Source organism: Sebastes fasciatus, chromosome 9 (genome assembly GCF_043250625.1).
Source record: "Sebastes fasciatus isolate fSebFas1 chromosome 9, fSebFas1.pri, whole genome shotgun sequence".
NCBI lineage: Eukaryota > Metazoa > Chordata > Actinopteri > Perciformes > Sebastidae > Sebastes > Sebastes fasciatus.
The window spans coordinates 14,428,117-14,445,310 of NC_133803.1; the positions used below are offsets into that span (position 1 = coordinate 14,428,117).

Below are 17,194 nucleotides of genomic sequence, written 5' to 3' on the forward strand. Positions count from 1 at the left end.
TGAGAAATAGGCATTCCAGTAACAGAATATTGATTCATATTTGATCAGCGCTGCCTAGTTTGACCGTTTGATCGAAGTTCGCGAGTGATTGACAGCTGCTCAGAGACGGCAGGCTCCAGCTCGGCTCTGATTGGTTGTTTTCCTCCGGTCTGTGAAATCTTACAAATGCCATTAGGAGCACCGGAGGACACAGAGGCACATGCATTAATTTTTTTTAGATTACCTGTGTCATGTATTACCACTGGATAAAGTGACCATTTTATAAAAATAACTTAATCATATTTGCTCCATTCTGTCTACTCCAGCTTTAACTACAGTAAATTGAATGGTGGGTTTGCATGGCTATATTATATATATATACGACTGCTAGACTACAGCCTGCTGCTGTTTGTACAATGTCTTTAGATTATTTTGCATAATGGCCACAGAAATGGAGAACTTTCATAAGCGTTTGTCTGCAAACATAATTTTGAGATTTTTTTTTCTGTGCTCTCGAGCTCCAAAATGTGGATAACTGGAATAATAGATGTTTGTCAATAAGTAGCAGAGCTTTTTAAAATTCAGACAAGGCCTCTCTGTGTCTCGCCACTGTGTGTGTTTTCTCTGGTTACCTCTGTTAGTTTCCCTCTAATACTGAATTTAATAATGAATCAGATTGACCTGCTCTTAAAGACTATCAAAATTCAAAGGATTTTTGTTGTTGTGCTCATTTGCAAAGTGTACCTCTTTGCAGGTAGATATCCAAGTGTGCCTCTGCTAAGTGGCTCCCCTTTAAACAACCTCATCCACTAATGACTGGCTTGCAGGCACAGCTGGAGTAAAATGTAGCAGACACAGGCACTGAGTTCAATCACACTGCTCAGGGCACCCAAAACAAATGGCTCAACAGTCGCCGGTAGGCGTATAAATTGTAAACATCTCTGCAGGCAAAATTTGTGCTTTGCAGATTCTGCTAATGCTGGATAATAAGGCGGCTGCGCTGACTCAAACAATAACTTCTTATTTCATTATGAATTCAGGGGCAGATTTTCCACATGAATACCGTTATTTAAACAAACTACAACTTTCTGATTCTTGGACCTGCTGGTTTGTTAATATGCAGCTGGGCTCGACAGATCGCAGCTGCGTGTATCTGGTTTCATCTTACCGTACGTGTGTTTAGAGCACAGACTGTAGAAGTGTCTGTAGTCACCGTGATGTCACCAGTTGGTTTGTGGACTGCCATATTGAAGCCTGGAGTTCGGCATTTTGGCCATCGCCAGCTTGGTTTTTGCAACCAGAATTGACAAGACGGTGGAGCTAAGTACAACTGAATGCTGAATGAGACATTTTCAGGCAACCGAAAATGTTATGATTAACTTTCATGAACTGAAAACACACTGTGAAAGGGTTACATTTGTAAGACGCAAACACAGACAACTCCCAGACCTGTCAATCACAAGGTAGCCACGCCCTAAAGCATACCCTGCTTTATGGTCTATTTGACTCTAAATGGGACCATAATTTAATAAATGAACATCATGCTGTATTGAAGAAGACTTGAAACTAGCGATTGAGACCATAAACTCATGTTTGCAATGTTTACTGAGGTAATAAATCAAGTGAGAAGTAGGCTCATTTTCTCATAGACTTCTATACAATCAGACATATTTTTGCAACCAGAGGAGTCACCCCCTGCTGGCTATTGGAGAGAATGCAAGTTTAAGACACTTCCAGATTGGCTTCACTTCTCAGACACCAGAGTTGCTCACTGGTTCAGAGGGGGTAAGTCTGGACAGCGCAGCCTGGGAGGAGTTCATTGAATCCTCTGGCGACATTGATGAACTCACTTACGTAGTCAGTTCCATGATACCAAACTGTGAGGACATTGTTATTCCTGTGAAGACAGTTAAGATCTACATCAATAATAAACCATGTGTGAGCAGACCCCTTAAAGGTGCAGTGTGTAGGACCAGGCAGTATCCAGCGGTAAGGTTGCAGATTGCAGCCAACTGAAGCTTCTGCTATGTGCCAAGCGTGTAGGAGAACTACGGTGGCTGACACAAAAACATGAAAACGTTGAATGGCCCTATCTAGAGCTAGTGTTTGGTTTGTCTATTTTGGGCTACTGTAGTAAGGACCCGCTCTGTAGATATATAAACAACTCATTCTAATGTAGCGAAAACACAATGATTTTTATTTGCAGGTGATTATACATTAATGAAAACTTATTATATTCCATTTCTGCCAATAGATCCCCTTAAATGTTACACACTGCTCCTTTTTAAAGTGTTATTAAACAGAAGAAGCAGGCTTTTAAACAGGGAAATCTTCCTAAGCTTATGTCTGTACAAAAGGAGATCAAACAGGAAATTAGGAAGGCATTGTGCAGAACAACTAGGCCCTATCTGTCAGTTTCCCAGCAGAGGGTCCCAAAACAGTGGAAACAATCCACCATAGATCCTGTTGCCAAAACCAAACATCCCAAGTCTCTGAATGACTTCAGACCCATAGCCCTGACCTCATTAGTAATGAAGTCATTTGAAAAATTTATCAAAAAAGAACTACTGAATTTGCATAGAGAACCAAGAGGGGGGTTCAGGATGCCAAACTGACTCTGCTCAACTACATATACAAGCACCTTGAGTCCTCAAATAATCATGCAAGATTATTGTTTGTGGACTTTTCGTCAGCTTTTGATACCACACAGCCAAACCTGCTAGTCCAGACGGACAGTCTGTCTCCAGACAGTTTGGCTCGGACAGCAGTATTGTTGGCTCAACTCTAGACTTCCTCACGTACAGGACGCAAATAGTGAAAGTAATAGTCGTTTTTTCCAGAGCTATCTGTAACATCCACTGGCTCCCCAGGGAAGTGTTCTCTCTCCTCTATTGTACATAATGTACACTTATGATTAGGGATGGAAAAAAAAATTGATTCACCTGTGTATTGTGATTTTTTTTTTTTTTACTATTTGGAAATAGATTTTTTTAATGCAAAAATTAATATATTTGTTCATTTGAGTCTATGCCAAGCCCCCAGGAAGTGCGCCGGTCATTGATCCCAATTTCCGTGGATACGTCCTGCACCCTCACATTTTAAATGCAAAGTGGTGTAAAGAGAACGGAGCTCACGGGAGAGCTGAAGATGGACTTGGCAAAGTTAGCAGAAGTATACAGTACACGTGTGACATCCGGTTTTCAAAATAAGGTGTTAAGAAAGGGAACTGTATATACAAAATACATATATGGAAATAAGATTGATTCGATTATATTCACTAAAAGTATAAAACCCAACATGTTCCTTATAAATTAATAAAGAAACAGGGAAATGTCTTTATTCTCTGATTTTTGGGTTGCTGGAAAAAATGTAATACATAATGGCTGACAATTACTGATATATTTGACTTCAGGACATCTCTGACCACATACATGCTGAAAATCAAACAATTATACTATATCAATTTAGAGATTTTCCAAAGTAAAGGTCCCTAGAAGTGTATAATTCAACTTTTCCCCACAATCTAGTGTTAAAAAAGTTAACAAGAATCGCAATAAATCGTAATATCGAGTCACAATACTTGTAGAATCGTAATACTTTAAAATCGCAATATATATTGAATCGGCACCCAAGTATCATGATGGTATCGAATTGGCAGATAGGTGACTCGTCTCAGCCCTACTAATGACAGCTGCAGCACGTATGAAAACCATCACATCTCGATGTTTGCTGATGATACTGCTGTTTTTTTGTCTTAATGTTGTATTTATGTGCCCTGTGTTTTATGTGAGCTCAAAGAATGCATCCCACTGCTGAATAACCAATCGCCCCACTGGGGATAAATAAAGTTGTTGATTGATATGGTGAGGTATTTCTGCAGACAGACAGACAGGCAGATAGTTAATCATACTGTGCATTTACTGTATGGTGTACCCACAGATCAGGGTTTTTGTGGACAGCAAAAACAGAAAACACTGACCACATATGGTATATGTGCTCTTCCTCTTGTATTTTTAATAGGAATATCCACAATCCACTCCCAGTTGGAGACCGACATGATGATGAGGCACGTGGTTAGACAACAGGGAAAAAAGGAAACAGAACAGCAGAAGAGCTGTTTTTTTTTTTTTTTTTCTGTCCGCTTGTCATTAGCTGCTTGCCTCAGTCAGGCTCATACAATACAATACATCCAGCTAGAACAAAGTCTTTTGCATTTTTCAAACCACAAGTGATCACACAGCCAGTCCATCTATTCTGTAGGCTATTATTGCATGTGTTTTGTTTCTTTGTGGGAATAGAATAGAGTGAGGCATGAATATAAAGTACGAGTATCTCTCTAAAGGTAGGTGTGGTTCTGATAAAGAGGGGGTCTTTCCAGAGACTAACATAAACTATCACATCTAAAACAGGTCTTGATTTTGCGTCTTATTATAACAAGCCTGCAATACATGAGCAAAGCCATGTTTGAAGGTTGCATACTTGAATTAGAGTGAATCCAGAGTCATGTCCCTGGATGGAAAACATACAAAAGGTCTGCTCTAGCAGCTGTCAAAGTTTTTGGCTGCAGGCTGACACAGATAGACCGACATTGCCCACTGTTTCCGAGCTTCTCTCCACTGGTATATTTTTACACATATATAATCATTTATATATTTATTACCCAGTACATATTTCACTCAGTATGGTGTAATGTAGAAATATATATAATGATGCGGGTAGGCAACAATTCACTCATTGAAATTCAGAGTCTGTGATGGAGGTTGTGCTTATTCTCCCATAACATGATTAATCTATAATGTTACCTCGGGCTGTGTATTTGGAAGAGCAAGTCCTGCTTATTCACCTCTAGTGCTACAGACACTTATTGCTATTCCCTGCACAGTTCTGCTTGACATGAATGAATTTTCAACTTTCTCAAGATTTAACCCTTTTTCCAAATGTGTGCAGGAGCTTCATATATGTACATCCCACTCCACAATCGGATGGACAGGGCCAGCTTCATGGTTCGGACAGACTCGTCAGTCAAGATATTAAAGTGTCACCTCCTCGCTATTCTACTCGCAAACCAACTACATACAGGGAAACTAGTTGTCGTCCTATAACTAATGACCCTGCAAGATCCCCAGTCTTTGCAAAATATTAGTCTGACTAAAAACTCTGTGACTTAAGACACATTGTCTTTAGATGTGAGAGGGTGTCAGACTGTTAGTCTTTAAAGTCTCCTAGTGTATGGTAGGCATTGGTTGACTTATTATTATTATTATTATTATATATATATATTTTTTTATTATTATTTTCAGTTTTCACTCGCAGTTTGGTTAGGTTTAGGAAAAATATACATACAATACATACAGTATATACATACAGTATCTAATGTGTTTATTACGGACACCGGGGTTCTTTTCTCTGTTGTGCTATATACACCTGGGTGTAAATAGCCACATTGGCTATTATTCCGCCCCGGGTGCAAATAATATTGTTGGCTACTGACACAATTTTTTTTTTTATCTAGCTTACTCTTGCTAGTTTCACAACATTACCAACCCTAGCTTTAAACTCAGACTTATTCTACAGCACATCACTCGGTATGCAATCATGGCTCCATGTGCAGGGATAAGGACAGACACAATAAACACAGCTATTACCACCCATTACTGTTTATGAATGAATGCACTTTAATGAAACTATTAAATAGACTCTTCCTCTTGGAGTCAAAAGCCGATTCAGTGAATATACAATAACACTAATAGCACTACTAATCAATGATGACAGAGACCAGCTACTCAGGAGCAAGGCATGTATAAACAGCTATCACAGGCAGCAGTGGGCACTGCCCCAAGCCATGCATACGAAAATAATTTTAGATTAAACTGAGAGATGGGACTCATCAGAAAGAACAGAGGATCCAGAACGCGAAGGCGCTATTCTATAGAAATAATTAATCACGCCACGACTCGTGCTGTAGGCTTTTGATTAGAGAAGCGTATTATTTGGGATAAAGGGAAAACTTAGTTTATCACAGACAAATAGGCCGTTGGTAAGAGGTCACTGTGAAGCAGCGGTACTTATCTATTCATGACTAACAGATTTTTGCTGGCTTTGATACTTCGGCATGTGACAGCTCCTCTTCATTTAAATTCACTTTTTGGCCTTGTTCCAGAGAGGAGGAGAAAAACTCAGTCTTTCCGTTTCACTTCATCGCTCGTAGCCATAAACATTAATGACTCAGGTTTGTGTGACAATGAAATTCCACCTTCATCGCCGAGACCAGGCGTGACCTACCCGCCAATGTCTCGGTGACTGTTTTGCAGCACTTCTGAGACTAACTCGTGTTGACACCCATGGAGATGCACGAGGCGGCGCTCCACAACTGGAGCTGAAGAAACAAAAAACACTGACAGATGCCAATGATTTTTTTTTAATTTGTAAAAAAAAATGTTTTTTCGATCAAAAACAGAGCAGGTATGAATTAACTCCCACCTAACATCTACTCAAGCCTAATCTTTGAAAAACAGGTGAAACGATTATCCGTACAGTCAAACTTAACTGTAGCAACTTTTGTACATGCACGCTAGGATTTTCCCACACCTGTCATATTGTCTTCCCACTTGGTCCCAAGCAGGAAAAAAAACATTCTTAGGCCCACAAAAGAACTTTCAAAATATTGGACAAAAAGCCTATGAGGTATCATCACTGTCATATAATTACAAAGTACGACCTTTTGACCTTTGATGATTTTGTCTACCTTGCAAACTCCTACTACTTTGTTATTTTTCAACCTGGATCATATTTTCCCATGCTTTTGTGTCTACAATTTCTGAAATTGGTCCAGTATTGAGGGATAACGCTGTAACCGGCAGCCGCGAAACGAGCTGCGAGGGCAAGTGAGCAGCGTCAATGTAACATTACGTTCACTAAAAGTGCTTGTTTCTGCCACTGATAGGCTCAGATTAGTATTATAAGTGTCTGACAACATTATAGAAAGGACCCTACAGAGAAATAAAATGTTATTCTTACCTTCCGCTTGATCCGGTCTGTTTGTTATTGTGTCCAAGTCCCGCTCGAGGAGAAGTCTCGTTGTGAAATCTGAATATATACTCTGGCTAAAATAAATACGGGCGGCCATCGAATTCAAAGACTTCATCCACATTGTTGAAATCATCTAAATGTTCAGCCATGACATTGGAAATATTTTAGAAAACACTAAGCTATGCTTTCTGTACTCCAACACAACAAGCTCTGCCCGATTGGGACTCGCGTTTCCACCATGGATGTATTCCACTATTCCACCGTTGTCTTCCGGCAACACTTCACCTTCCTAGATTTCAGAGGACACTTCTCCTAGAGCGAGACTCTTTCCTTAATATTGGACATTTACAATAACAATCAGAGCCTGTCATGGCAAAAACAAGCACTTTTAGTGGACGTAAAGTTAGGTAAGGTAAGTCAGATTGTATAGAAGTCTATGAGAAAATGAGCCTACTTCTCACTTGATTTATTACCTCAGTAAACATTGTAATCATGACTTTATGGTCTCAATAGCTAGTTTCAAGTCTTCTTCAATACAGCATGATGTTCATTTAGTAAATTATGATCCAATTTAGAGTCAAATAGATCATAAAGTAGGGTATGCTTTAGGGTGTGGCTACGTTGTGATTGACAGGTCTCTACCATGGCGTTGTCCGGTCTGGGAGTTGTTCCCGTTTCCGTCTTATAACTTTAACCCTTTCACAGGGTGTTTTCAGTTCATGAAAGTTGGTCGCCTAAAAATGTGTTATTCAGCGTTGAGTTGTACTTAGCGCCACCCTCTCGTGTCACTTCTGGTTGCAAAAGCACAAGATGGCGACAGGCAAAATGCTTAACTCGAGGCTTCAAAACGGCAGTCCACAAACCAATGGGGGACGTCACGGTGACTACGTCCACTTCTTATATACCGTCTATGATTGTCGCCAGAGAGCAGCTGCCGTCTACAGCGCTCTTCCTCAATACTGGACTTATTTCAGAAACTGTTGTCCCTATTAGTCAGTTAGACGCAAAAATATGGGAAAATAGGGTCCAGGTTGAAAAATACCAAAGTTACCCTTTAATGTACAAAATGACCCACAATGCTCCTTCCCACTGACAGAGTTATCTATGCTCAGATTACATCAGTCAAACAAGAGCGTCGACCAGAGGCTAGTGGGCCAGTCAGCTTTCTGCTTTAGAGCTGCACACTTTTGGAACACAATACCCAGCACTATCAGACAATGCTCTCTCTAGTTTTAAATCACAGTTGAAATCATGGCTGAATTATAACATCTGCCATAATTCCTTTGTGGGTTTGCCTGCCCAGGGACTGCTGATGAACTTAAGCTATCTAGCATACTGGCTGCCCATTGTCCTCCATTAAATAAACAAATACAATCAAATAACTTTCATAATGAACTCCAAAAATGGGTGATTATCCATTGGATGGCCTACTTTCCATGGAAAGGTATTCCCTCCATCATATTAAATCTACTTTCTAATGCATGGAACTCGCCTACTCACGGCACAAAACACACAATTCATTCAAAAGATCTCCTGAATACCTTTCTATATGCAGAGAATAAATATTAGAGCACATGCATGCATTATTTCCAACGTGCCTGGCTGATATATGGTAATGGGCAACATAGGATAAGATAGCAAGACTTACACTTACATATCGTCACCTGTGCACCAGAAACACTCACTTGATACGATATGTATTTCACATGCTGAACGATACAGTTACAACCTCGTTGTTTGTGTCACATCCAGTATATTCTTTATTTAGGGATAGTCGTGGATCATAACAATACAAACATACAAAAAATGTCATTCTTTATTGAATTATTCAACATCAAAGCTGCATAAAACATATAAATGTTACTTCATTGCAGCTCATAGGTGGTAGTCAGATGAAACACATTTTTATTACTCTCATGCAGATTTTGCACAAGACGCACAAGAGAAATGGCAGATTTGCATCACATAATAAAACACAAGAAACCTCAAAGAATAACGCCTGTGTGGATTGCCAGCTAAGTCGGGCAGTTAAAATGAAGAATTCTTTGATGAAATCTCGGCAACGTATTGCTTCATAGATCAATGAAATTACGGGATTTCTTCCCCCTGCTGGGATGTGATGAATTGTTTATGGTATTGTGGATGCCTGTCAGCTTAAAAAAAAACAAATCTCAAGGTTAATCTTTCTGTTTTGATCCCCTTGAAATGACTCTATACTGTGTCATGGGAACTGTAATTGGGATCAAAGGGCAATAATTCATTTTATTCCTTTCCTTTTTTTTTAGTCAAAGCTGTGTATTAGCATTATATACAGACATAAATATGTTTTTTTAGATATTAATGTCAAGGGCACAGTTTGTTCTCAAAAAGATGTGCGTTTTTAAATTGCCTTTTTTTATATCTTTTATCTAAATCACACAGAAAAGTCATGAATCGTTATGGGGGGAAAAAAATGGACACGTTTTGCGCAAACACAGCTGCAGTATCCACAAGTGGCCAGTAGGGGTAGTGTGTGATTTTTACAACAACTTTGGAGACATGGGATGTTTGTTCCTCGGCTGAAATGAAAACCAGATGATTATACCATGAGACTTTAACGCTGTTGATTTAATTAGTTTTGTCTCTGAATGAAGGTATGTGTTGCTTCCAATATTGAAATGAGTCCCTGGAAAAGAAATACACCAATAAAACAAACACGGAGGTAAATAGTGAGACAGGGCGATTGCAGTTTGCTCTACAGGTGCCTCTTTTTCATGGACTTCAGCGATGGGAGCTGTCCGCTTGCCGGTGGTGCTGAAAGTTTTTGTGCGCCTCTGACAGACTTAACCAAACAATTAAGAGATATTTCCGTTTTGTTATTGCAGTCACGAGAAATATCCTTTAATTGTAAGATTATGCCCATCTAGAAACTCCATCTCTTCTTCTTCTCCACAGCTCTCTGCACACACGCCTTATTGCTCTGCACACTGTTGAGGCGTGTATATACCCAATACGAATTACAGTGGCACCCTGTATAGTCTGATTCACAAAAAAAAAAACATCCTTCCAAATGAGCCCCCGATGTGCCATAATAATCCCGCGATAAAAAAAAAACGAGGGCGTCATTTTTTTTTTGCTAAAGCAATTAATCGAACAGAACAAAAACAATGTTTTTTATTTCCAATAAACTGCTCCTCCTGTCCTGTATAGGCTGCTGACTCCCATCCAGCTGTTCTCCCACCTCTGTTCAGTCAAGCGTTGTGGCTTCTGTCTGTCACGTCTGTCTCTCATCCATCAGCCCCTCTGCCGAGAGAAAATACGGTGTGTAAATCCTTTTCTTTCCTCTGCCACATCAGCTGCGCTCCGTCGCCACTGATGAGGCGCGCTGGAAAATGCACACCATCCCTGAGAATAAAAAAAAAACGCCAACTTCTCCAAAAAGTAAAACTGTTTGTCCACTTTCCATCTCTCTATAGGTTTGGTTTTACGCGTGAGCTTTTGCCACGCACTTGTCTTGTCTTTGCAGTATATAGCCTTTGCATATATATATATATATATACATATACATATATATATATATATAGGCTGATATGATAGACCCAAATCGTGTTGGGTCTGGAGATCTATCCGCTCTCCGTGCGTCTTTCTCCGGCTAGTCCAAATCATTTCTACACCGGCTTGTCGGGACAGCAGCCGAGTCGTGAAGTCTCTGCAGTCACGTGATTCCCAGACAGGACTGAAGAGTGTGTGTGTGTTTGTGTGTGTGTGTGTGCGCGTGTGTGTGTGTGTGCGTGTAGTTCTCGGGGTGTCCCTCCTCCGCATTTTTTGCAGCTTGCCATGCTTTGCTTTTAGACGCCGGAGCGCAGGGAGGAGAGAGGGAAGAAGAAGGGAAACGCCGGTCTCTCTCACCGGGATACCTGTCTTTTTCTGTCTTACCTCGGTTCTTCCTTCGTCTTTTTTTTGGAGCCCACCTTTCCTGCGGTCGGCTTGCTTTTGTTGGTTTAAGAAAAAAAAGAAAAAGAGAGAGAGCGAGAGAGAGAGAGAGAGAGAGAGAGAGAAACTGCTAATTTCTGTCGGGTTTCATGCGGGTCTGCTGTGCCAGAAAGGAGGAAGAGGAGGATTCTCGGTTTCTGCTTTGCTTTGCGCTTTGGTTTTGATCATCTTTTTCTTTTTTTTTTCTTTCCTTTTGGGTGCTCCATTTGTGGACAATATTATAGGACAGGACGAGTAGAGCTTTGGATGAGCCGCTTCGCTGAAAAATCCCGAGATGGAGTTGCTGCTGATCTGCCTTTCTGCCCTGTGGATATTGCAATGCAATTCGGCCAAAGCGGACTCCATCATACACATCGGTAAGCGTCCGATAACAAAATGATGCTGTGATTTGGTTATAGGTGGGAAAAGCGTGCAGGGGGGGATAAATAAAGCTCAACTGCTGCGTTTGATCAGAAGGCTTTGAGAGATGGAGAGAGGTTGAGAGAGGGCGGGATAAATAGTCTATTCAGCTTGCATCCTGTTGTTTTAAAGCAACACTTTGACTCTCAAGCGAGTTGGAAAGTTGTGCGTTTTTGTGAACTGGCCATGCCCCACTGACCTTTACAGCTATTTCCTTCATATTCATCACATTTCTTTACACTTTTCGACACGTTGTCTTAAACATCACCATTGTCTGGCCTGGTAAAATTGCAATTCTGTATTCAAAACACGGACTATACAGTAAAAGAAAGGCCTGCGTCGTGGAAGCTTGGACGAAATGTCCAATATAGCCAAATAAATGGGCTGAGGCTTGTCTTTTTTTGACCAAGCTATACCTCTTGTCTTGTACCCAACAAGCCTCAACTTTCACCAGAACGTGACTGCAATGTCAATTAACAAGACGAGAGGGAAAATGTCAGTGGAGTTTCGTTTTAGAGATGCTGAACGCATAGAGCCTCTTTTGTTCTCCAACTTCAAACCGGAGCTGTCTTTTTTTTTTTTTTCCGGAGATGGTGGGGGATGCTTTAAACTCATCATGACGTTCAAATGATTCTGATTTATCCTTTAAACATCGCAGTACATTTGACAGTTTGGAAATACATACATGATCTTGTGTCCCCCTTTTCCATGCGCGCAATTACGCACAGCCACTCATATAATGACTGTGCGTTGTAAAATCTCAGATAAAAATGTCAGTGTCACTGTGAGCAAATTTCCGTCTCGGTGCTTCCTCCGCTGCTGCAGCTGCTGCTGCTGGTGTTCACAGTTTACTGCAACAGTCTGGCAAGCAGCAGGTGCTCAGTCACTGGGCTTAATACAGCGGTGGGACTCCGTCCAGACAATATTTTGGCCGATGTCCCCGCATAACGTTATAGTGTTGCCCATACCCAAATTATACTTCTCATTTCCTGAAACCTTTTTCTCTGTAATGTATGCGCGTCTCGAAAAAGCAGCTGATGCCATAAACGGAGGGAGAAAGAAAGGGCTTTTAATGCATTAGGCCTATAATGCTTACTGGGTTTGGTGCCATCCATCCAGTAGACATGATTTCTTTTTTAAGTTTGGCTCCCTGAACGCATCACAGTATGTGTGATGTGGCCTTTGTCGCTCTCCATGGTGCTGAAATCTGCTCACATGTTGCGCAACTTCAAGGCAAAAAATAAACCTACAAATGACTACATGATGAATTTGCTGCTGTAAAAGTGCACTGTCGATGTACTGTTAAATACTGCACTTTCCTGATGCATGATCCTACAAACTTAAATGCTTGTCTACTGTAACATGCAGCTTGGAAAGGAGGAGTCCACACTACGAGTGGTCTACTCCCGAAAAAAAAATTGGTTTATTCTAATGAATGTAAATATACAGGTGGATTATTATGATTTTTTTTAAATATTGTGTTTGTTGTTTTATTGTAAAGGATGGCTTTAATTCCGATATTGAGTTTAATTAACCTACAAAAAACCTACAAAATAAACATTACATAACGTGTTTAGCCAATTATTTTTTGGAAACCTCGTGGTCTCAAGAACTACGAATACAGCTGCTGCCATTTTCACTTGCAATTATTCAAGTGCGCATCGCTTTCACATTTTTTTTTGGACAATAACATCCTTTTGATTTAGTCTGTAATGGCTATAAATGCAGGTATACAACTCATTCACTACTGCCTTCAGCTCCAATCCCACTTCAAACCCCTCGTGTTTTTCTTCCCCTCCAAATTGTTTCATTCAACAGGTGCCATATTCGAGGAAAACGCCGCGAGAGATGATGAGATTTTCCAACTTGCCATCTCAGATCTGAGTCTGAACGATGACATTCTGCAGAGCGAGAAAATCACCCACTCTGTGAAACTTATCGAGCCAAACAACCCTTTCCAAGCGGTGCAGGAAGGTAAGCCCAGGTTCCCCCCTTGAATGCATCATTTCTGCAATAAATCGCCCCTGCTATTTGATTTGATTACTTGAGGCCAGCAGGGCAAGAAGTCTGGTGCGTAAAAGTCTTGGCTGCCTTGATCTTTTGCGTTTTTGGAGGGCTGTGAGCTGATGCTACATGTTGATCAGTCAGTGTGGTGGCTGGGAGATGATGATCCATGTGTCTCTGTGAGTGCAATGGCTCAATGTGTGTGTGAGTGTGTGTGTGTGTGTTATCTGCAAAGTGCTGTGCTACTGTACCAAAGCAAGGTGTCTTCTGTGCTTGAAAAGCTAGGTGGAAGCATTGAGTTAGAGCCCATGCAGCAGCTGAAGATAATATGTTATGTGAAATAAAAAAAAAAAAATCATTTTGAAGATGATCAAATGTAATTCCAGCACCAATAATCCACTCCTGTGGTCGCAGGAGAGACAAAATATTTCCAGCTTTTTATGTCACTTTTTTTGAAGGATGAGCGCATCAATCTCGTTCATGCACATTTATCACCCTTTTTTTTTTTTTTTTTTCTTGAAATGTTTTACATCTGCTTCATTTGGATTCCCCACAAGTGCCCCCCGAATGTACACACCTCAGGAAATTAGCAATGAAATAATTTTAGTCAAGGTTATCTCTCTCTCAGTCGTTGAAAGGTGCATGGGCGCGTACAGCTGACTGCAAAAAGTGATTAAAATTCTTGCACTAAAATGAATCATTAAGACTTTAATAGGTTCATAGGGACCTTCAAAGGCTGTTTATGTCCCCTGCACTTAGTTACCCGCCTGTACTTTTGTCCCCGGTTGCACAAAAGGCCTTGAGAGTCATTGCTATTCATAGTGCTCCTGACAGGCACAGAAAGATGGTAATATGTCCTGCCTGTTGCGATAATTATCCTGTGTCATTTAGCCTTAATGTCACAGATATTCACATTGCTTTTTCTAAACTTAAATCCATGATCTTTAAATAAACCTGAAGAAGTAGAAGAGAAGAGAGAGAGAAGATATTCCAGGTTGCTGCTGCAGAGATGAGATAAAAAACATTAATGATTATTACACACACGTGCGACTTGGCTAATTTACCAGTCGCTGTTGCTTGAGATGCAAAAGTGTAGTAATTAAACCGACTTGCCAGCAAATAATTTTCCATTCGTTCAGTGCTCTGATTATTTCAGTAGTGTAGTAAAAGATGGAGCGCTTAACACTCAACTTGGTAGAGAATTATACACACTGAACTCTGATTGCTAATTATCATAAAGCAGTTTTCTTTTGACAATCCCCCAGATAGTATTATAACACAATGTCACGCCTGTACAAAAGACTGAGGATATACACAAGTTGGAGAACTGAAACCGTTGTATCCATCTATGCTCTCGCCAAAGCCACAAGACTCCATTGAAAAAAACTGTAATGTTTTAACCTTGGTGAATCCAAACAAACCGAATTTTTTAAGGTGAGCCTTTCTTTTAGGTGGCTGAAATACGTTTCGCTGCCAGCCCCGTCCACAGCAGTACATTGCTTTGCTTCCGTGCGGTAACTCCTGTCTGTTTTCTCCAAAATGTTGGCGTGCTGACTGTCATCTACTGTAGGTAATACACTGACTATGGATAAGTACCCCATAAAATGAGTGTTTAAACCTACACTCAGTGGATAATTATACACACTGAACTCAGAATGGTAATTATCTAGTTTTTTTTTTACAATCCCCCAGATAGTATTATAACACAATGTCACGCCTGTACAAAAGCCTAAGGACATACACAAGTTGGGGAACTGAAGCTGTTATAGCCTATCCATCTATGCTCTTGCCGAAGCCATCAGACTCCATTGAAAAAACAGTAATTTTACCTCGCAGAACACAGGCATTGCTGGTTTACCGCTCCATTGATCGGTTAGTTTGTTTGTGTTATTGTGTGACTTTGGTTAGTTTGGATTCATCAAAATCACATAATAGCACAAACAAACAAACCGATCAAGGCAGCGGTAGACCAGCATAGAGTCTGGTGGCTTTGGTGAGAGCATAGATGGATACAATGGCTTCAGTTCCTTGTTGGTAAGGGCTGTCTGGTGGCAAGGCAAACCAGTGAAAATATTCGAAATATAGTGTACACTTAATCTGATATTGATATTTTTAGGAGAGCCTATCTTTTGTGTCGCTAAAATAGGTTTTGCTGATGGCCCTATCCTCAGCAGTACTTTGCTTTGGTTCAGTCTGGTTCAGGTTCAGTAACTCCTCCATCTATGCTCTCGCCAAAGCCACCAGACTCCATTGAAAAAAACATTATTTTTACTATGCAGAACACTGAAGTTACTGGTCTATCGCTGCTTTGATTGGTTAGTTTGTCGTGTGACTGTTGTGTGACTTTGGTGAATTTGAACTAAGTCATAAAATAACACAAAGAAACTAACAGATCAAGGCAGACCAGCAACTCCTGTGTTCTGCGAGGTAAAATTACTGTTTTCTTATAGTAAAAGCTGGAGCGTTTAAACCTCCACTTGGTAGAGAATTATACACACTGAACTCTGAGAGCTAATTATCGTAAAATTGTTTTCTTTTGACAATCCCCCTGATAGTATGATAACACAATGTCACGCCTGTACAAAAGCCTGAGGATATACACAAGTTGTTGATGATGCTGTAAGAAAAACGAATGATTTGAAGAGAATTTGTAAATGCAGAGCTTGTTATTGCTCATTTAAAATGATTCAGAGCTTATTTCTCCCGCTTGAATTGCCTTGCGTTAGCCTTGATTGGGTATCATTTAACATGCTTAATTGCTGTTTATGGTGAGGCTCCTGATGATCAAATAGTCACAGAAGTGGGTGATTAGGGGGCGTTCAGTTTCTGGAGAGAGTTGGGAATAATGTGACGCGAGGATCAATGGGAGGCCCCGGACTCTTGCTCTCGACACACGGCAGGGTGGTTGAGCTTTGAGTGACAGCCGGGATAAGTTGACCTTTTGCTTTGCTCTTTTGTCCGCTGCCATCCCACTGTGAGTGGCAGTCAGGACCTTGCCATCGTATGGCGAAGACGGAGGGGAGGAGAGGGAAGGGTTGGACATAAACAGGGAGAGGAGGTGCGGTGAGTGAGGAGAATGAGGATGAGACGATAGAGGTGGAGAATATAGTGGCTGTAGGAAAGAGGAAGGGAGGGAGATTACGGGTGAGAAGAGCAATGAGGATAAAAATACCCATGAGTATCAGCAACGCTGGGGGAAAAAAAAGAGAGAATTATGATCAAGACCTGAATAAACATGAGTGGACAAAAGAGGAGCATGAGGAGAGTTAAGATAGGAGTGAGGTGATGAGGAAAATTTGCAGAGAGAGAGGAGTAGCTGCAGCGTCATGTTTGTCCTTATTTGGCTCCATTTGTCCTTGCACCGGTGGAACATATATTAACGAGGATGTCACACCGACACCATGCACACAGAAACACCCGACTATTCAGTCCCCCCACGCTCTTATCGTTTAAAGATGACAGCTCAAGGCTGGCTGGATATACTGCTTGACCACGCAACTGCCAGATGCTGTCCTATTAATAGTCTGGAGCAACCGGAGAGAATGAATGGGGCGATTTCATCACCGGGAGCGAAAACTCAGACGAATATCTGTCTTGGTGGTAGCTTATCTGATGCCTGTCATGAGGTTTTTAGATGCCAGCAGCATGCAATACTGTCACAGGAAAAAACAAGCAAACACGTGGTCAGTGCAACAGCCCCACCCCAGATCTATTACATTTCCCCTTCAGTTCTTCATAGAGATCAAGATAAAGCCACTGGCAAGGATGATAAAAATGGGCAAAATTCTGTTTTTTAAATTATACACTTTCC

General features: G+C 40.8%; 1 protein-coding gene across 3 annotated transcripts in view; it reads left to right on the plus strand.

The window, feature by feature from the left end:
• Positions 1–10,863: 10,863 nt before the first annotated feature.
• Positions 10,864–17,194, plus strand: part of grid1a (glutamate receptor, ionotropic, delta 1a) — a 334,030-nt gene continuing 327,699 nt past the window's right edge. For all 3 annotated transcript variants that reach the window (XM_074646202.1, XM_074646203.1, XM_074646204.1), the window contains exons 1-2: positions 10,864–11,336; positions 13,198–13,353. In XM_074646202.1, coding sequence (XP_074502303.1) covers positions 11,255–11,336; positions 13,198–13,353 — 238 coding nt within the window. In that variant the 5' untranslated portion in view covers positions 10,864–11,254. The remainder of the gene's footprint in view (positions 11,337–13,197; positions 13,354–17,194) is intronic.